At 39.0% G+C, this 22,807-nt stretch overlaps 1 protein-coding gene across 1 annotated transcript in view; it reads left to right on the top strand.

Annotated features, from left to right (window-relative positions):
• Positions 1-22,807, top strand: part of CNBD1 (cyclic nucleotide binding domain containing 1) — a 246,100-nt gene that overhangs the window by 168,770 nt on the left and 54,523 nt on the right. The window contains exons 10-11 of the mRNA XM_042464454.1: positions 19,808-19,917; positions 20,735-20,885. Coding sequence (XP_042320388.1) covers positions 19,808-19,917; positions 20,735-20,885 — 261 coding nt within the window. The remainder of the gene's footprint in view (positions 1-19,807; positions 19,918-20,734; positions 20,886-22,807) is intronic.

Here is a 22,807-nt window from a genome sequence, read left to right on the forward strand (position 1 = left end):
CTCCAGGGAGGGAACCGAGGTGGTGGTGAGGGCAGCAAGTGAGGAGGATGGAACAGGCTGCCACGCCCCCCCCCTCGGCAGCCCCCACAAACACCGGGTGTCACCAAGCCTGGTGATGCCAATGAGTCAAACCTAGTACAGTCAGCCCTTCTTATACATGGATTTTTTTATATACGGATTCAAGCATCCACGGTTTGAAAATGTTTTAAAAAAGTATAAATTTCAAATATCAAACCTTGATTTTCCATTTTTTATAAGGGACACCATTTTGCTATGTCAGTATGTTTAATGGGACTTGAGCATCCATGGATTTTGTTATACACGGGGGATTTTGGAACCAAACTCCAGCATATAACATGGGTCCACTGTAATTCCACTGACTCAGTGGAACTAATCAATAGGACTAATAATTGGATTAAGCTCTAGAAACCAAAAGCCTGATAGACTGGTTGTTTTTTTTTTTTTAAGAAAAGTCTAATCTATGCTATTAAAAAAAACAGAAAAGAAGGCAAGGCAACTACATAGTGGCCTAAGAATTCAACAGTTTCAAAGAATTCGAGAACTGAATTAGTTACTTTGTTTAGTACATCTTGTTTTTATCGCTGAACTTTCATGTGGCAGTTTGTCATTGCTCTCCAGAGTGGAATTGGAAACCCTGATCCTTTGGGAGAGATGGTATAAAAAATGTTGTTGTTGTTGTTGTTGTTGTTATGTCACAGGAGATTATCATATAGACAAATGACCCGAATGCTCCCTAATGGGATGCAGCTGGATTGCGGGATACAGGGAGGTATTATTGCTCGTAATTTGCCACCGATTCCACCAGCCAGCTGTATCCCGGGTCCCAGGTGCACTTCAGAGGCCACTTTTTAAAGACAGAAAGCTCCAAACTTTGAAAAGTGGCCTCTGAAGTGCACCTAGGATCTGGGATGCAGCCAGGATGCAGCCATTCAGTGGAATCAGTGGCAAATTATGAGCCATAATACCTGCCTGCATCTTGCAACCCGGCAGCATCCCGTTAGGGAGCAGTCAGGTTATTTGTCCATGCAATAATCTCCATAATAGTTTGCAGATCTGGTTTGTAGGGTGTTCATAGTTTATCCATTCAGACAAACTGGTTAAGTCACAGTTTGCACTAAACAGGAAGTAAATAATTGAATATAATAAGTACATCAGTAGAGAAGGGAGTATATAAAACTACAGCATACTTTCAGTCATGGTTTGGAGGGCTGCATCTCCAAATGTTCGATTACAAATCTCATCTCCCCAGTTAACAGGGTTAAAGGCCACGGATGATGATAATTGTACCCTAACATCTGAAAAGACTGGGGAAGATTGTTTCAGAGAATATGGAGCTTTCCATGTTAGCAAGGATAAATGCTGGTGTAAAGAAGTTTTGAAATATGTTCAGTTCATATATTTCACATTTTTACTAAGCTAGATTTGAAGGAACAAAAATGATTTCCCCCTAGATCTTTCAGACTGTTTCTTAAACATTTGTTCCAATGAGTTCATTGAGGACAGGATTTCATTGCCCTCATTGGATATTTACAAGCCTCTTATTTAAGAACAGGTGTTAGCCACATTGCTATTCTTTATTTTCCCCCTTCTGATTCTTGTGTGAGAACTCTTCCACAGAGACATCCATTATAGAGCATCATGTACCCTTAATGGGTAAAAATGCTTTGGGATGAAAGGTACTGCATGGCTATAAAATATTACTGTACCTCACTCTGCTTAATTGGGACAGCTGCTTTATTGTAAATCTCCCAGGAAGCTGGTTTAGTCTAATGATGGTTGACTGTTTATGGCTGATTCTTTAGGGACCCATATTAGCATACATTGTGAATAATGCAGATTGATTTAACACACCCAGTAGTTGAACAGTGCAGAGAAAGGTGGACTTTTATGATACCTTTCAAGAGAAAAACTGAGAAAATAAAATGTGTCTTTGCGTGTATTCATTTTATTTTCTTAATTTTGTCTTGAAAGACCATATCTGTAACCTGCCCCGATCTTCCAGTGAGAGGCGGGCTATACATAATAATAATAATAATAATAATAATAATAATAATAATAATAATAATAATGTGTGTGTGTGCGCATGTGCACATGTGCGCATATATATGATTGAAAAAACAAACAATTTATATCACTGCTTTCAGATAGAACTGAGATCCCAGGGGGATATTAAACTATTTGAAGTTGATATAGTACAATGTATGCAGTTATTGAAAACAGGTGTTTATAAAAGAAATTCATAAGTTAAGCTTCCTCCTTCCTTGTTGATGTCCACTGGATTGGGAGAGGTAAACACCATCCCATGGAAATTATGGAACTCCCAAGGTTCAGACATGGAATTCAAAGGATGGTGCGGGAGCCAAGAATACTATTGTCCTCCACATTAAGGCCATATCTCACCAAGGATTCAAATCTGTAGAATCAAAAGTTTTCTCCTTCTCAAGCATTGCTGGATCAGGAGGTATCTCTGCTGGATATATAGCCATGTTGGAAAGACTGTGTCCCTCAGAATTAAAATGTTTAGCAAAAGATTGATCCAGTTTTCTGGTAGTGATCACTTATTTATGCTTCCTGCATCTTGTGCACATATTAGTGGTGGCTTGCAACAAATATTGCACATTGTATCTGTGACACTGACGCTCAGAGCCTATTTACATTAGGGAATTCTAGTGCTGTTATTCCACTGTTCTATGATATCTTGAGAATGATAGGGAGGGGCATTTAGAATTTACAATCAGAGTTCTCTACTGCTTCACCAAACTACAAAGCATAGGATTCTGTACATCAGGGCCGCACCCCAGCCAAACAGCGCGGCACAGGCGTGACATCCCCAGGACGCTGCAGGGCGCTTGGGGTGACCTTTCAGTGGGCTTGGGGAGCGCCTTGTTCCCGCAGCCACCAAATGGCTGTGGGAACAAAGCCAGGGGAAAGGGGCTGAGCAGCCCCTTTCTCTCCTGGCAGCAACTCCCCGGAGTGTCCTAGGGCATGAAGCCCCAAGGACACCCCCTTTTGGGACGAGGAAGGAGCGGCATTTTGCCGCTTCTCCCTGGCCCCAAAAAGCACAGGATTGGGGCCTCTGGGCTGCCACTGTGGCTGCCCTGACCCCAATACGTGGTGCAAAGGGGTGGCTGCAGGCCGCCCCAAATGGGCGGTCTGTATCCCGCCAATAACATACTGGTAGGCCTTTTCTTGGGGAGCAAAGTGATGAGACAGAAGTTAAGAGATCATGATGAGACTATGGCCTGGATTCTTTTGATAGCTTTAGTTAGAAGAGTTACTGAATTGGTGGGATTTACCTACATGTTGACTTATTATTACCGGTATTATTATTATTAACTTCATTTGTATGCTGCCTCTCTACCAGAAGCATCTCACAGTTAAAAAATGTCAAGAACATCACAATAAAATTCAAATATTTAAAATCATCTGAAAACAGTATAAAATTACACAAAAGATATTCAGAAGTTAAAAGACATAACCAAAACACTCAGGCTCCATAAAAACCACCCTAGTATAATTATACTGGAATGCTTGCTTAAATAAGAATGTCCTAGTTTGCCTTTGAAAGGCAGCCAGGGCCAGGGCCAGCTTAGCTTCCTGTGGAAGGGAGTTCCAAAGTGTGGGAGCAGCCACTAAGGCTCTCTCTTGTGTCCTCACCAAACAGACTTAAGATTGCAGTGGGACTGCTTTCCCCTGAGGATTTTAGCATTCTGGCAAGTTCATATGGGGAGATTCAGCTCTTCAAATAATCTTGATCTAAGATGCATAGGGTTTTATAGGTCATGGCCAGCACTTTGAATTGTGTTCAGAAATGAACCTCATAGCCAGTGAAGTTGTTTCAACAATGGAGTTATATGGTCACTATAACTGGCCCTAATCAGCATTCCAGCTGCAGCATTCTGGACCTGCTGAAGTTTCCGAACAGTGTCCAACTGCAGCCCTAGGTAATCAAGGTATGTGTTACTATAGCCAGATTGGTGCCAGTCCCTGAGTCATTGGCTGCTAGTTCCTAACAAGTTTCCAGGAGTGAAAAACCAGTTTTATCCCTTAGGCACAAATATAATGCTGGTTCCTGGCACACTGGGAAAAAATAATTGTGGTTCCTGACATCAGATCACCTGAGAAGAATTGGATTATATGACTTGGAAATGTGAGGACTGTGTGAGAGGACTTCCCTAGACACTGTCTGCCTACCCAGAATTCTCATGTGGAAAAAAGAAGAATTTTTTCAGGTGGAAAAAAAAAGATGTCCATTCTGAGTTCAGATGGGAAGATTTTACTTATCATTGTTAGTATCATAAATTATATGGGCCTGCAAAAGTGGAGGTCATAAGAACTTTTAGAATTGTATGTTGGTTTTATAGGAATTTGGCATTCTAAATCTGAAAATGATTTGCCGCATCATGGACACTTTTTCTACAACTTGGAGCCAAAACAGATAGCCCTGAAGGGATGGATGGCTTGATGCTGCCCCTTTGAACACTGGGTTTGGGTCTTGGAAACTAGATGCCATGTCCCCATCCCCGCTTTTTGCTTTCCCCCCAATGCCACAGCTTTGCGGTGCTCCTGTGGCATGCGGCGTAAAAGCACCACTCTGCTGGAATGCTGCAAAGCTGCCTGCCATGTGGTTGGGCATGTGGCATGACACCGGCTTGGGGGCAGTATCAGAGCATGCAGCATCTAAACACCACGCTCTGACGCTGCCCCCAAACTGCTGCAAATCGGCAGTCTGTTTCACATCTTGCTTTGACATTTCTGTGTTGTAATATATGACTGAATGAAATTATTCTGCAAATAATTATCCTGCAAGAGTAAGAAATGGGTTAAATTCTTCTAACAGATTTTCAAAACACTTTTAACTTACTGATATGAAACACAAAAATATTTCCAAAGGCACTAGAAGAAATTACACTGGAACATCAGCATCCACACTTAATCAAAGCTGAGTAATAACTGAATTAATTAAAAATATATGCATTTGTGAAAAAACTATGTGGTACAATATTTTTTTATTGTGGTTTTTTAACTGAACACCCAAAAATACATTTTAAAAAGCTACAATATTTGGAAAAAATTCATCACAAGCCAGTGTTATTTTGGTCCTGTCCATAGAATGTTAGTTAGTATGGGGTGAATTCCATTTACCTCTTTTTCTTTTCTAGCATTTCATCTTAATAAATTATAGATGTCTTTCAATGTAGCAGAATGTCTTCCTTAGAATGTTAAAGAATATTTTGATACTTATAAATTCTTATCACTTTTCTCTTGTTTTATGGGCCTCCTTTTCTTTTTAGAGCCTGTCTTTCTTTGATGTTCTATAGGCTATTGTGTTCTGTTAATGATTGCAATGCATATTTCCCTATGCACATTTAAACTAGAAAATATAGCGTATGACACAGAAACAATATCTCCTATATGTCTCATAAAAATTGAATAGTTTCTCTTGGAATTTTTTTTCATGTAACTTCCCTCAAAATATAATATTTTCTTTAAGATAAGACTTGATAATTTTTGCTTGTTTTTTAATTACTTGACTATTAACTGCCTTTCAGGCTGTACAATATACTGCAGTGTAGTGAGATGGAGAATAGAATTTTTCATGTATTTAGGCAAACATTTCTTTTTATATAATAATTTTTATTTTACACTGTCAAAAGCTCACATCAAAATGAAATTTTGCTCCAATGGAATTTAATAGGGGTCAAATTATTTTCAAAATGAGAACTAATCAAATTGGAACCCTTAAAGTCCAACTTTTAATACCTAACATGATTGTGTAGATTTTAACTGTCCAAAATTATAGTACAGGTACATACTTTCTCTTTCTCTACACTACAGAATTAGTGCAATTTGACAACACTTTAACTGCCATGGCTCAAACTATGGAATGCTGGGATTTATAGTTTTGTGAGATATTAAGCTTTCGCTGTCAGAGAGCTCTAGTGCCTAAACAAACTACAAATCCTAGGATTCCATAGGATGGAGCCAGGACAGTTAAAGTGGTGTCAAACCACATTAATTCTGCAGTGTGGTAGCAGCCATAGTTAGATGTCCTACAAGACTGAACTGCCACCTCACAAGCATTCCACCGAGCAAGAGAAAGCAAGCAGAGAGAATAGAGGGTGGCAGAAAGAGAAAAGGGAACAGCAGAGAGAAAGAAAGAGAGAAAGAGAATGACCTCATCCATGTTGGCCTGATTGACTTCAGCCCAACCACTACAAGTATGAAATCCTGATAAATTTCCTTGAATACAGCCCTGGAAAAGTTACAATATGGCAGGTTGGTTGTGGGATTCTGGGAGCTATAGCCCCAAAGAGTAATCTCCCCAAACACTGGCAGACAGTTAAATAAGGTCTTTGTTTTTAGTCTGTCAGAATAGTTATAACTATAAAATCAACCCACAAATACAAAAAAGGGCACCTCTGTAGCTTTTTAAGCTGAAACAGAAATATTGTCAGTCAAGCAGTGATCTGACATAATTTACAGGAAGCCAACAATTTGAGGTTAGCTGTAACATGCTCTAAACTTTAGAGGGAAGCTGAGAGCCTTAATTCGCTAATTACAGTCCAGAGGAAGCCAAGTACTACCCTGTGTAGGTTTGAGCTAACATTTGGTTTATCCTCGCTCTAAAAAGACATACTTCATTGCCAACTTGAGTTAATCTGGTTTAAGTCTCTAGCTAATACAGATGCTTCTGTCATCACCTGCTTGGTAAAAAAAGCTTGAAACCACTACAAAAGTTTAGGAAAGTGGGGAGGACTGGCCAGTCGTACAGTTTTGCCATCTCATTGCTGTAGGATTTCAGAATCTGCTGTCAGAAATGATGTAGTATTCTGCTGCACTTCTTAAAGGTCTTATAAATCATATTAATGATAACTTCCAAAAAGTAACCTCAGCTAAGTGGAACAAATTATTTTTATATCATTTTTTTGTTATTATTGTGGTGGTGACCTATGGCTACTGGCTCACAGAAAAAAATAAAAATAAAATGCAACCATTCACAAATGCATGCACCAAGATTACTCCCATACTCCCACCAATGGAATATTAGTTCTGGTTATTACATCTTTTGTTTAAATGGCACCTGGAGGCAATAATATCAGAGTTACAAATGTAACATTTATTTAACATGGTGACCATTCAAAAAATTAAAACCAGATTCAATTACTTTTTGAGCAGTTTTTTTTATTCTCTTCTAGTCTATTATTTAGCTTATTTTAAAATTTAGTCCTCGTTCAATATTTATTCCTTTTTACAATTATTTCAAATTGATTGAAGTTGTGTGCAGTTACTGTTGTGTGTAACACAGATATGATATACATAGCAATGTTAGGAAATGACATTTATGTGTCCACAAGATAGAGCTGTAGTGGAACCTATTAAAGTTCCAGTGGCAGTTGACAGTTGACACTTGAATTATGGAATGTTGATGCAGTCAGTCCTTCTGAGAGAGAGAGTGTCAGTTATGACAGTTGGTGTTAGAGTAACTGCCTCTCTGTTTTTGTTGTTATGGCTGTTTGGTTGGCAAAGTAACTTATTTATTAAAGTAACTTATTAATTAAAGCCCTCATGTAGAATGAAGGCTTGAAGTGCTCTTGTCGTTATTTCTCAAGCCAGGAGCTTAAGGCCGTTTGCAGTGGTGAAGGAATATTTTTTCTTCTTGGCCTGAATACCTTTGCAGACATCTCTTCAGATTCCTTCTCCCTAGCATCCTGTTGACGTGGTTCAACTCTGTAGGTGGTCGTGGTAGACAAAGCATGTCTTTCCACGCCCTAACAAGCAAGTCTAGAATAACGTAAGATGCTCTAACAACAGAGTCCTGTGGCATCTTAAAGACCTAACAAATTCATGATTGCATTAGTATCCTGCATTATAGCTCTCTACAGTCCATAGCTGCATCTGCACAGCAGAAATAATGCAGTTTGACACTGTTTTAACTGCCATGGCACAGTGCTATGGAATTCTGGGACTAGTACTGTAGTTTGTTGTGACACCAAAGCTCTCTGACAAGGAAGGCTAGGTATCTCATAAAACTAAAAATGCCAGAATTCCATAGGATTGAGCCATGGCAGTCAAACTGCACTATTTCTGCAGAGCAGATACAGCCCATATATGATCATATTATAAATAATAATAATAATAATAATAATAATAATAATAATAATAATAATAATTTATATTTCACCTTTTCCTGAAGGAATCAATTATAGTCTCTAAGATCTAAATAATATCATAGAGCCATTAAATTAATGGGAACTGGGAAATAATACTTTAAATTTAATTGATTCAATAGAGGTACTGTATTTGGCATTTAGGCTTGGATTGCTAAGACTTTTTGTTGGTTTTGCTGCTATAGACAAACAAAGCTACCATAACATAACCCACTGTTCATGTTTAATTTCTCAGGCCGCTCTCTGGCATATTGGCAGCCAATGGAAAACACAATAATGACATCCTTTCCAAATTCTTTGCCTTGCTTCCTGGAGTCCCCATTGTCACACTCTGTGTCTTTCAACCTCCAGTGGGGTTTAAATAAACTACATTGCTGTTGTTTAACATCCACTGTTATTTTAAGAGCCATGTCTATTTCAAAAGTCCTGTCTGATTGTTACAACAGAAGCATCACCAAGCTGTATCTTGATCACCAGAAGGTCACCTGTATACATCAGACTGGGCTCTAATGAGCTGAAGTTTGCTGGTTTGTGAGGTTGAAGCTGAAAAGCCAAAGTCAGCACAATTCCATTGCCTGTGGCTGACCACAAAATATTTCAGGTCAGTTGGAGCACATTTAAGTGAATGGAGATAATTTGTTGGGGTTTGCTGAGAATGATAGAGCTTTGCACAGAACCCATGACATTCTATCATCTGGAAAGAGTGGAGATGTGAAAACATCTTATGGCTGAAGTTTTAAGAAGCTAGCAGTATACCTCTGCAGTAGTTTCATCAGGATAACTTTAGAGTAAGTAGTTTTCAGAGTCCATACTTTGAAGGTGAAGTATTACATTTAAATGCAGCTGCATCAGTAAAACTAGTCTCATTTTTTGTAGTGTAACTAAATTCCCTTTATGGTGACATAATAAAAAGAGAAGAAAATGAAACTTTGAGGCAAGGACATTAACTGTGATATGTTAGGCTCATATACTGATTAAATAGTCTCCTGGATGATATTTAAATGTTGCAAACTCACACTTACTCTCACTAGTTTTAACATGTAAAAAAAGCATTTAAACAACTTTTATTGCAGGCTCTTATTTATGTGATAAGCCATAATGATTCCTTTTAATTATCATGAATTCTTCACTTTGAAGCAGCTAGACTTCTTAATTCTGTAATATGGCAGTACTGCCTTATCCCCTTTAGTATTCACGAAGGGCAGTCATCTAGCCATAGACTTCTTTGATGCTTCTCATATATATGCATGAACGCATGGTTTGAAGATACTAAATTTCACTCTTGTACAGAGGGCCAGCAGAATGTTCAGCAGTTATCATTTAAAATATTTGAAGTAAGATTAAGTGGTTCATAATATTCCTCCTTTTCCTGGACCAGTGCTGTCGGAAGGGCATATTTTAACAAAACATTTCCCTCCCATGAATGCTGCTGTGAGCAATGACCTTCCCATTCCTCCCAAGGTATTTGAATGATAAATAATTCAAACGTAAGACTAAACATGTACATAAGGCTGGAACTTGAAAGCTCATACAGCCATCGAGGTTATGGAATGTACATTAAATTGCTATGCATGCGATCTCCCATCTGATATCTAGGCTACCATGTCTTTCTGCTGTTGAAAACATTCAACATTATGTTTAAAAAGTAATTCATTAGCATTGATCTTTGGGAAGAGAAAATTAATTCAAAGATGAGAAGGTAAGGATTTAATTCATGGGATTAATCATTCATAATTCATCAGTTAAATCATTAATTCCTTTAATGTGGAACTTACAGACAATAACATTTTTGGTTGTGACATTTGCCCAGTTTTTGTTATAACCTTCCTTCAGATAATTTTTTTCTTGCCTTACCTACTGTCAAAAATGATTGTCGTAAGTAGGTGATGGAAGTGTCTTGAATGTATTGAAATTAAAGAACTTTTGATAAGAGCAGTAGAAAAGACTAGCCAGTTCAGAGCATGGATAGACAGATAAATTTGAGGTAAATTTGATAAATTTTGTTCTCTCTTCTTCAGTCTCTCTCCCTCTTTCTATCTATCTCTCTCAGACATACACACTGAAGTCCTTTCCTCCAGAGACTCTGCCTCAAGCCCTTTACATTCTTCCTCCCAGGAGACAAGCAAGCAGAACCCACCTCCCTTTTGAGGCACAAAATATTATCCCGGAACTATTTCCTCTTCCTCCTCTTCCTAAATCAACTTATTTTCAGGGACCTGCAATGAATATTGTTGATCAACAATTTAACTCAATAAGTCTCCTTGGATGAAGAGGACAATCAGCATATCTCTAGTTAGATTTACCCAGTTATTTCCTAGCTATGGCATAAAGTTGTTTAAAAAACAAACCCTATCACTAATAATACAAACTGTAGCAGAGCTGGAAGAGTTCCCAGTAGCAAACTACAGTTCCTTGAGTCATGCAACCCAGCATGGATATTGGCCAAGAGGGGTGGGGTGGGGTTCAGGGAACTGTACAGTTGGCCCTCTGTTTTCACAGGGATCCAATCCAGACCCCACCCACAAAAATGAAGACTTGCGCTTATTCAAGTTCCATAGGCTTGAATGGATCGCGTCCCTGTGTGTGCAGCAAGGGTGTGCACACCATGGTAAATAGCAGAGGTCGCCCCTCCACATATGTCAGATCTCCACATTAGGAGGGGCTATTGTATTTCCAAGAAGTAAATTCCAAACTCTGTACAATAGGCAGTAGTAGAAAATATATCCAAAGCTATTTTAGTTTATCTGAAATAAAAAAAAAAAAAGGAGAGAGATGAGCCACAAGGAGAAAGAGAGAAGATCAAGTTATATAGCAGAAACAAATTTATTAGGAAGTGTCTTTTTGATGGGAATTCCTTTGTCTCACTTGCCCAGAAGCAGTGACTAGACGTTTTGACTGCAAAACTACCTCAATGAGTGCTGAAGTTTGGAAGATATTACCTTTTTTTTTGTGTGTGTGTGTAGATGTGTATGTCACCTGTTGACTTCTGGCAACCTATGAATTTTATAAAATTTTCTTAGGAATACTCATGGGTGGTTTTGCCAGTTCTAAGGGCAGGCAACCATTTGAATAACTATCTGTAAGTCACCCTGAGAGCCTTCAGGGCTGAAGAGTGGGGTATAAATACCATAAATAAATAAATAAATAAATAATAGCTTAGTCTCTCAAATCTCCATCCCTGATCCTAGTTCTTTTAGAGATTAATCTCCACAAAGTTATTAATACCAGCAACAGTAACCACTAAATCCTTCCTAGGCTTAAGAAGTTTTATGAAGTTGAGAACACTTTGTCTAAGAAAGCTATGGGTCTATGCATTTAGAAAATGTCAGTGCAATTAAGAAAAAAAAACCATACAAAATTATGGTTCTGCCACTGTAATTGAGACCAGATAACAAAGTGCTGATAGAAAGCTGTAGGAACATTGTAATCCATGTCCTACTTGTGTGGGCATGTACATAATGTGGCATAGTCTTAGTGTCACTTACTTCATTGTACAGATGCAGGGATTGTGATAAAACTGGAGGAACATTGGCAAAGTCTAGATCAGTTTGTGTACTTGTGGCTTACAATACTTATTTCACACATTATTAATTCCCTTAGAAATATGAATCTGTGACCTCGTTTAGAGCAATTTCAGTAGACATTGCGATCACACTCCCTTCTCTGTTAAATAGTGGAAAATGTTGGACATTTAAGCAAAAGAAAAGAAATAAACAAATGAAGTACTTACTTAGCATTCACTTGTTCCAAATGTGAAGAGAGGACAATAGATAATTAAGAATTGGCTTTAGGAAGAAGAAACACTTTGTTCCAAATATCTGGAAAGTATCTGGAGCCACACCTAGCTAGCCAGCGGGAGAACTGAATTAGTTTGCCTGGGAGGGACAGCACTAGAGCAGCTGAAAGAACTTCTGGCTTATGACATGCTTTTATGCAGTTAGGAATTGGCTTGGATTGTGCAGGAGTGAAATAGTGTTACTGTACATTATGTGTTGCCTTTCTGTTTGCTTCTGCACCCCCAATAAAAATTTTCTAAATCTGTATCATGCCAATTTAGCCCTCTTCAGTCATTCAAAATAAGGTCAAAATTAATACATGAAGAGGGCTCCATTTCTTCCAAAACTATTCTCCTGAAATGGAGAATGACAGTTTAAAGAAGAGAGTTGTGTCTGGGAACTGTCCATTAGATCTGTAACCCTAAAGTATTAGAGTGGAAAGCTGTTATTCATAGATAAAGTTCTCTTTTTCAGACCATTGTTCTTGCATGAAAAGCAACAACAGAGGGGGTCTTATGTTTTTCCCCTCTCATGTGTTTGGAACTCCCAGAGCATGCCTACATGGGCCCACCCATATGTTGCCTTCACGATGCAGAGCCAAAGGCCCAATTTGCCTGTGGTGTGTCTTCCACAGTGAATCCAGGCCATCTGTAAGAGCCACACACTACTCATGGTCCTTCTCTGCTGGGCTTTGCAATGTTGCCAGCACCTATATAACTACACAAGATGCTAAAGAAGTACTCAGAGTCTCCAAGTTCTATGTACAGAACTTTACTACAGAGTATATACAACTGCACTATATACATGACAATGACTCTTCAACCTACCACTAACAACAATAACCCACACTGTCCATAGGTTATGCCCAGGATCTGGGGCCATCAGCATTAGGTCTACTTGGAGGTTAGTGCTACTGTGTTAATGAGAATTTACACCATTGTATGTATGTATTTAGGTTCAGCTTTTAGTTGCACTAAAACCCAGTGGTGGATTATGGCTACTATGTGAACTAAAATGTTTTTAAATAAATTTTTAATAGGACCACCTATTAATGTTTTAAAACTTTGTATTTTACATTGTTTTAGTTGTATTTGTCTTAACCTACATGTTAAGCTGTCTTGGATCTCATACTGGAAAACAAGTGGGATCTTAACTGTAAATAAATAAATAATGCAATTTGCAGGATTAGTGCTAAGTACTGTCAGCCCTCCACATCAGTGGCTTCCTTATCTACAGATTCAACCATCCACAGCTTGAACATACTTCTTAAAAATATAAATTTCAAAAAGCAAACTTTGATTTTGCAATTTTAATAAGGGACACCATTTTACTATGCCAATGTATTTAATGAGACCCATTAGCCTAGAATTTTCGTATCCATGGGAGGGAGATGTCCAGGAACCAAACTCCAGTGGATACCAAAGGCCCACCATATCCATAGCTTTTCAATACATAGAGTTGTTTCCTCCTGAGGGAATAAAACCCAGCTAAGCACTACTCTGAATACATTCTAGGAAAATGCAAAATCCTCCCATGCAAACCCTAATGGAAAGGGAGGGACCATTACTGTGGCCTTGCACTTTTTGGACTTTTCAAAACATCTTGTGCAGAAAATTAAACCACAGTGATTTAATCCCCATCTGTGAAAGAACAATGTGCTTTTTCTCCATGAAATTGCTTTCCACAGGAATAGGAATCATATGATCATGCAGATGTCATTAGACTGCAACTCACAGCATTCTCCATCATTGCATATGCTGGATTGGGCTGCCAGGAGCAGCAGTCCAGGAACATCTGGAAGGGATAATGAATCCCATCCTCTGATCTGAGATGTACTACTTCCCAAAAGGGGAAATCTGCCATCCTTTGAGTTAAAATTCTAGTTCCAGTACCAAAGAGCAGCAGATGCCAGACAATTTTGTCTGATTTAGTTTAGGGCTCCTTGTGTTTTTTTTATTTTCACCCTGTGTTTGAAAGGGTTTAACTCCAGTAGCAGTACTTTCAGAAATGATACTTCCACTCCAGTGGTAATTATGCCAGATTGAGGCAACAGAGAATGAAACATGAAAGGTGTAGGGGGAGTTATTAAGGATTTTAACAGTGTGTGTTCCTGCCACCACAGGAACAGGCTAAAATAATGCTCCCAGGAATTCACTTTCTTGCCCTTTTCCTTCTTTCCCCTTGCTGGTTCTGTTAATTATTCAGCTGCAAAAAGAGCTGCTATTCTTAATGAAAATGTTCCATGTATTTAGTTGTTCCCTGCTAGGTTTTCCTACCAGACTACATGACATTTCAGAACTGTGTAAGGAAAAGCTATTGAGTCTGTGGGGGAAAGAAATAGATTTTATAACAATCTTCTTTTAAACTAGGAGATAAACCATAAAGCAAAGCCTGTTTCAATTCAGTCCACCACCAGCAGGAGTGCAGCCCATTGGATCTGTTGGTCTATGATAGGGAGAAGGGTTCCCTCTAGAACCTGTGGTTGTCTCATCAAGCAAAACATTAAGGAATTCAGGGCAGATGGAAAAAATTGCATGCAATCCATAATCAATGCATGCAATTCATAACCAAATTGTGGAATTTGATACCTGAAGAATAGAGTGATGACTGCCAACTTGGGTGGCTTTAAAGGAGGGTTAGGAAAAAACCATGGAAGATAAGGCTCAAGACCCAGCAAATGAAAATGAAAACTACCCAGGGTCAGGGGATTTCTGAGCAAACAATAGATCTCTAATTAAACAGACACAAATCCTCTGCATATCCTCCCACCCTGAGGCCTTGCCATTCAACAACAGAATACACAGATTAACATAGAAATCACTCCTCCCAACCCAGGGTCACACAGTATATATATCCCCCACTCACTTCCATGCCAGCATTCTCTGAAGATGCCAGCCACAGATGCTGGTGAAATGTCAGAAACAAACTCTTCTAGAAATGACCACATAGCCCCCCCCCAACCCACAAAAAAACTGAAGATAAGGCTGTTACTGGCTATGAGTCATGATGTTTCCGTACTACCTCAAGTACCAGAAACAGTATGCCTCTTGAAAGGCATTGTTGAGGAACAGTAGCAGGATAGTGCTATTGTGGGCTCTCCACAAACATTTGGCTGTAAGAATTGATTACATGACTAACAAGATTTGTATTATCCATTGTTTCAATTGATTTTTTTAAAAATTATATTGTAAGTCACTTTGGGTCCCATATTGGGAGAAAAGGGGGATAAAATAAATAAATATAATAAATAAGATCCTTTGTCTGATCCAGCACAGCTTTTCCTGTATTCGTACATTCAATGGGAAACCTACTGGTTTACAGACCCTCAATTTTCCTTCTCTTTTCCCTTTGTCGATATGATCTTTGGACTATAGAGAATTCCTTCCACACATCTCATGCCAATTGCATATGTGAAGGACTTTTTTAAGAATTTGAAACAACAATTTGTTTGATTTATTATCACACGATTTTTTTTGGGGGGGGGTATGAAAAGTTTATCTAAAGGACTGTACAGATGGGTGGCTTGCAGCTGCTCCTTTACTGGCCGGATTGGGGCTGCAGCAACCTCACCTCACAGCCCCAGTCTGGCCTCTGGAGCATGCAAAAACGAGCCGCAAAGTGCCAGTCTGTATAGGCCTTAAGTTTGTAATATAATTTTCTATGGTGCGTTACAGACCCGCCGGTTACAGAGTCCGGGAACCGCAGCAGCCAAACTGCGCGGTTCCCGGACGCTGCACAGAAGAAGCGCGAAAATCATGCTCCTTTCTGGGCCCCGGAAGAGATGGTGCCAGGCGCTAGTCACACAGTTGCGGTGTCACTTCTGGGGCGCGACGTGCAGACGCAGAGCGTCCGTTATGTCAAGATGGCAGCGGCCATGTGGAACGGCTGCCGCCATTTGTTACGGACTCAGTCTGTGCTAGGGTTAGGGGAGTCTGGAAGAGATGCCCCTTTCTAACCCTAGCACGAACTTAGTCCATCCTAGGGTGCCCGTTTATAATGGGCCTATGTATACAAGAAGTTTTGTTAGTATCATTTTATTGCTCTGTTATTTGGGAGGTTATAGAACAAGTTCAGAGATCTTCTGGAATTTCTCTTATGACTCAGGCAGAGGATATGAGATGTCATGAAAATGGAGCAAATAATTAGTTCCTCAATTTGGTACTGTTGTATTTTTACTGACAGGCAGGGAAAGATGTCTGTAGGATTTTCTGCCAAATATGGGCAAAAATAACTCCAAGGATCACCCACCCAACATGGCTGTGATGGATGGGGATTCTGGGAGAAGTAATCAATCCAAAAAAAGGAAGAAGAAGAAGAAGAAGAAAAAAGTAAAGTGCCTATTTTCTCCAAATGCCCACCTAAACAATTTTTATAGGAAAGAAGTCTATGCAAGTTGCACCTTCCATTCTGGCATTCTCATATACAGGTCTAGGCCATTGCAGTATACCACAACTCCCAGGATCACCCAGCCAACATGGCTCAGTGGCTGTGCTGGATGGGGATTCAGGAAGATGTAGTCCATCCCAAAAAAGAGGGGGGGGGGGAGAGAATTGTTAATTAGGAGAGAAAGGCAATCTTTACATGCAAGTGAAAACCACAGTTTTCCCCTTGGCCAACTGAGCCATCATCATAAAAAAATGCAACAGGAAAAAAAACAAGTAGTGTGTACCCCCTGGTTTTAAGACCCTGACTGAATGGTTGTTTATGTACAGTACCCTACACATAAAATTTTCATTTGAAGTTCCTGTCTAGTCGTTTTATTTGCAAATCATGTAAAATTAAAATTCTCACACCTTGGTAGAGAAGCTTCTAGGTTTCACAGCTCATTAAAGACTTTATTGAAGCATTGATAAACCAATATCCCATATACTGAATAGTGATGAGGCTTTGTCACATCCTTACCAATAAATTCAAGTTAACTGTTAACAAGATGGAGGTTTTATGGAATTCCAGAATAGAGCCAGTGTGGGGTAGTGGTCTGATTGTTGGACTACAACTGGATACTAGGGTTTTAACCCTCACTCATCCATGCCAACCCATTGGGTGGCCTTGGGTAAGTCACATATTCTCAGCCCTCTGAAAAGCCTGTGATAAGTTCACCTTAGATGACTTAAAGGCACACAACATCAACAAGAAGTTCAAGAGTCCTGAAATTAAACAGACAGTGAGTTTGGGACAGTATAGCACTTTCTCAGACAGATAAGGTGTGTAGTCTGGAGTACTCCTTAGTTAGGATCTATCACGGGGGATGTGGGTGGCAAGAAATGCTTATGGTCACTAGCAATGGACTGCCAGTGACAACAGTTACAGTTTAGGCACTCAGAAATATACCAAACACCCTATTCATCATTGTGTCCTATCATCAGCCAGACAGGATATGTTCTTCATGAAGTTATTAGCTAATATTAAATTCATTCTTGGATTGTATTTATGGTGTTATTTTATGTAGTGAATCCCAAACAAAATTGAGGGATGATATAGAAATTCATAGTTATTACTTTTAACAATGTCTTTCTTTCTCCCCCTAGTCCATTTGAAACTTAGAGTCACCTTGGCCTTTATGGTACAGCCACTATTTGTTATAAGTTGTCCATAAATCGGAGTTAAATGATGAGTGGTGCTCAGTTCACAGCCATTTTCGTATCAATGAGCTGTCACAAAGGACCATATAATGGCAGCATTACATTTTGAAAGCATCTGCGTTTATTGTTGCTATTTTTTTCCAGCCATGGAAAAATGTTAGGTGCCAACTCAAGCTGAGCAATCCAGCTGGTGTCGAGCAGGCAGATTCATAGCTTCGTTGATTTCAACAGAGTTTTGCTCTTGTATGCCTGCATCAAATAAAAGTCTGCAGTGACTTTGCACTACTCCAGTTTGGTTGAGTCTGCCATCTTCCCAGTCTGCCTAAGTTGTGTGGCTTCTTCACTTCAATTTCCATTTTTACTGCTGTAATGAACAATGTGGCAATACAGTGAGCCTGTGCCATATGTGGGCTCATTATAGGTGGCTTTCACCTTACACTGAAGCCGCCCGGAAAAAGGCTGCATGCATTGATTATGGATTGCATGGCTGCGCAGTGAGCATGAGCCCCATTATATTCAATGGGGCTCGAGCATATGCATTTTTTTGCCTTACACAGGGAGTGGTGGTCCAGAACAGATTATCCACGTAAGGCAATGGCCCACTGTAGTACTACTGTTTTCACTGGAGCTGTATTTCAGGATTCTTGCTCAATTGCCAATATATTTATATTATTCTATGTCTGAAGACCAAATAAATCTTATTTCAAAATCTTGTCTGTCTATCTTTTCTTCTTTCTGTTCTGGTAACCAAGGTTGATACATATGGGGGGCCAGGAGGATGAAATGTCAACTTTTATTCCCCACCCCCAGTAGACTGAGACTGGCCTAGCCACTGTCTGAACCTGGAATTATTCCATTAGCACCCAGACACCATTTTATTCAAAATGGAATTCTGGAGCAATTCAGACACATCTGTATTATGTATACTACTGGGCAGGAAATGCAAATTTGAAAAAGTAGTCTTCAGCTTGGAAAATAATAAAACTTGATTAAGCAAGTAAGGATAGTCTAGGGGTGAATAAACAACATCCTAGAGTCTAACTAGGCTGCAAAGCTATCGACGTTCAGAGCATATTCCATTTAACATACAAATAAACATGTTCAGTACTTCACTTAGAAAGTAGAAAAGATTTTCTCTTATCTTTCCTTCAATTCTTTTATTATGCAAAAGGCATTTACATCTTTTAATATGAAACAATTTCACACAAAAATTGTTTCATTTCAAGAAAAACAACTCTTGTCTTGTTGTTGTTGTTTTATGCCTTCTCAAGTCATTCCCAAGATTTTCTTGACAAGATTTGATCAGAGGGGATTTGCCATTACCTCCTTCTGAGGCTGAGAAAGTGTGACTTCCATGTGGCTGAGGCAAGATTCAAACCTGTCTCCTAGGGCCTGTACAGACAGGCCAAAATAAAGCTGCTTCGAGTCACTTTGGAGGTATGCTGTTTAAATGAGGACTGGAGCGTTACCTTGGCATGGCTTCTGGACTCTTAGGATGCATGCATCATTTTAAACAGCATACCTCCAAAGTGACCCGAAGCAGCTTTATTTTGGCCTGTCTGTATGGGGCCCTAGTGTCCTAATCAAATACCCAAACTGTTATAACATGCTTGCTCAGTTCAGTCTACAGCCTGTGAATATATGGAATATATTAGGATGAGGCCAGTAAGCATAGTGTACAACTTTCTTGATCTTTGGCTTTCATTCATTTTGGAAATATCAGCCTTATTGAATATTTCAAAATTGATGGGAAGCTGTCACATTGGTTTTGTAAGCCTTCTATAATAGGGCAGATAACCATCAATTTTGGGGTTTTTTTTCAACTGGTAGGTAAATACCTTTTTATTTCACTAGGCATTTTGTGATAAATTAGTTTTGCAGAAGAGACCGTAATGGGTGTGTATGCTCTACTTCTTAATGCAATGTTTTTAAATATTTACTTAACTATTTTACATGATTAAGATTAAAATATCTGTGTCCTAACATGTTAGTTTATTTAATTATTTTAAAACCTTTTTATCATCAGGTTTTTCATTAGCTGTGTCTTGTTGTGAACTTCCTTGGGTCTCTTGTAAAGAGAAAGGCAAGGTATAGTTTGAATAAATGAATAATAAAAATTCTAGAATAAAATACTTTTAAAGGCACACTTGAAAAACTGCATAGTTTTACATCTTTCAAACTATCCATCAATAAAAATAATTTATGAGGGAATGAAAACCTTTCTACATATTTGTCATTGTTGTTCTTTTTATTACAGTGTTTATAAAAGGAGGAGAAATCAGCCAATATATAGGATTCATTAAATCTGGGCATTGTAATGCTTACCGAATAATTCCAGCTCTTGTGAAGCGACCTTTGGGGAAAATGGTAAGTAATTACATTTACTTCTAGAATTTTCATCCTGAAAATGCGTCTTCTGTTTCCTTACTTGATCAGATGATTTCATGAAGTAAAAAAAGTGCAAAGATAAGAATGGGAAACTATGGAAACTTCACCTTAAGCTTTAACATCTTAAAAAAAATAATTAAAATATTTCTGTAATTCTTATTTGGAGTAATGCATTACATTGTGGTCCTTAGTTATGCAGTTCCCTATCCCTCATTCATTAAACAGATCACTAATTTTCCCACTGTTTATTTGAGTTGACAGTGGCTCTGCAAAAGAGCCACTGTCAACTCAACTTGAATCCATGATCAAGGAGAAATTTGAGCCTGTTTTTTGAGTTCCACCCATTTAAATGTTTTAGGATATAATTGTATAGGATGTCTATCTAGAGGTCATTTCTCTATTTGAAGGCATCCCCTGTTTGAAGAATGACCCATTCTGTGGAACTCAAAGAAGAGATAGCAGGCCCTTGAAGTTGTTCATCAAAAGATAGCAGTTGGAAAGGAGCTGAAGTAAACTCATACCTCTTATTCTTTCCCACTATGGCTTGTTTAAGGCATAGTAAAGAACATCTCAACATATAAATTAGCATATGCAAATCATATGCAAATCTGTGCCTGCTTTTGTACTCCTTTTGGTAATGTGTTTCTTCTTTTAAGGAGAGGGTGTCCTGTTACTTGCCACTTAGTAGTCATGTGAACATGTAGACAAGGATATGTATAAATTGCATATTATGGATTTTGTAGCTTTAGACAGGAACAAGGAACAGGTTTTTTTTTCCTTTCGTATTTCAAAACAGATTAAACAAATGAGGCAAGTCCTCATTGGCCAGCTGAAACCAAAAGAATCCTTTGGAGAAATGAGCCTTCTTCTTCAGATCCCTTTTGCATATATGGTGAAGGCAGCGACCCCAGTTGAACTGGGAATTATTGAGGCTTCCGACATACTAAGTAAATACATTTTACTTTTATTTATCTTTTAATGTTGGTGTTTTTCAAATAGCGGTATAAGAAGCATAAAGGTAAAGTAAATGTTTCCTCTTTGACATGATTGTCTTGTCATGTCAGACTGTAGTGCTCATCTCCATTACAAAGCCGAAGTGCCAGCGTTGTCTAAGATGGCTCCATCCATGGTCATGTGGCTGGCATGACTCCATGAAACACCTTCCCACCATAGTGGTACCTATTTATTTATTTACACTTTTACATGCTTTCGAACTGCTGGTTGGCAGAAGCTGGGACCAGAGATCAGAGCTTACTCCATCACACAGTGCTTGGGTCTTGAACTGCTGACTTGGCAATCTTGCAAACATCAGAGTCAGCTTCTTAACTGCTAGGCCACCTATGCTGTAAGAATCATAGGTAAGAATAATTTGAAATGCTTAAAGCTAGTACTTTGAAAATAGTTTTGTCTTCTTTTTCTGTAGGGGAAAGAGACTAATGGCCTCTTTCACCTACAGGATACTTTAATTCATAGTACTGCATCTAGTAAAATTACATCATCATTGTGGGAACACAGCTGCTCCATCAACTCTACTTCTTCCTTGGCTGTGCAACAGCAACTGGGAAGCTCTGATCACAAATGTGTTTCCTCTTCCTTTGATCAGCCACAGGAGTGTACTCTGGTTGGTTCTGGCTACCCTTGCACACCCAGGGAAGATGGAGACTTATTTCCAGATGTGCTAGAACTAACAAGGGTATGCTAGTGTGGCTAATTAGAACATGGGGGGTGTATTTGTGACCCAGCAAAAGGCTGTTCTTTCTTCTCCAAGTATGTAAGGACAGCTGGAATGCACTTGGGTACATCCCTGCACCACAACAGAGGCTGTGTTATAGTATGAGGAGGAGCCCTCATTCAGTATTGTACAGCTGGAAAGATCCAGAACAACTGGGCACTTTTAAAAATCTGTGGTTCTGGCACTGAACAGACTTGCCATCATCTGGTCTGTTCATACCAGAACTGGGTTTTGGGCTGTGTGTCATCCAGTTTCCCCATCAAGAGGATGGGAGGATGGTCATTTTATTTGGCCTCTGCAGATAGGGCCTTGGCCTTTATCTGCCAAAGAGTAAGAAAGTTTTCCAGATTTTGTTGTTATTATTATTGTTCTGGTTATGCCTCTAATACTTCTAAATATAATTCAAGCATGCACAGTATAGTCCAGTTTGTCTCTTTCCTTTGATCTGCATTACTGATGCACTCCGCTATCCCAGATAAAATAGTGTGTTGGGGAAGGGGGAAGAAGTGGTGGTATTACAGCCATGTCAGTGAGTAGGATCCAGTGCTGAATCTCTTCTGAAAGAAGTGAAAAATCCAACAAAAGTGAGAGGAGAGTAAGAGAGGGCTGTGGGCAGGGTGTAGCTAAGACACCATTGTCCCATCAAATAAAAATTCTGCCCCACGTCCCATACAATTCCTTTCAGTTCCCAAATTTCTAGTGTCATGCCTCCAGAGCATCTTTGATGCTCTTGAGACATATATTTAGTTGAGATTATATTAGCTTTTCTATGTATTAGTTTAGAAGGGAAAATACAGATCTATAGCTTTAAGAAAGACAAGGATTGTGGGAAATCCCAGGGTCTTATGCTGTCTCCCTCTAGTTAGTTTCAGTGTGTAGTAAGATTTCAGCCAAGTCAGACCTGGAGAGAGTATTTTCCTTGGACAAAAAGGTAAGTCCACAAAAAAGATAAGTCCACAAAAGAAGAAAGATAGTCCTCAGAAGAAGAAAGATAGAATCCACCAAGAAGAGAGAGCAAGGTATTTAGGAAGGACTATTGAGAAAAAGGAGATCAGTTTCATGTTTTGTGTTTATAACCAGTAAAGCTTTTGAAACTTAAGAAATTTGTGGACAAGTCTTTTGTTCTGGCTGTGTTCC

Source organism: Sceloporus undulatus, chromosome 4 (assembly GCF_019175285.1).
Source record: "Sceloporus undulatus isolate JIND9_A2432 ecotype Alabama chromosome 4, SceUnd_v1.1, whole genome shotgun sequence".
NCBI lineage: Eukaryota > Metazoa > Chordata > Lepidosauria > Squamata > Phrynosomatidae > Sceloporus > Sceloporus undulatus.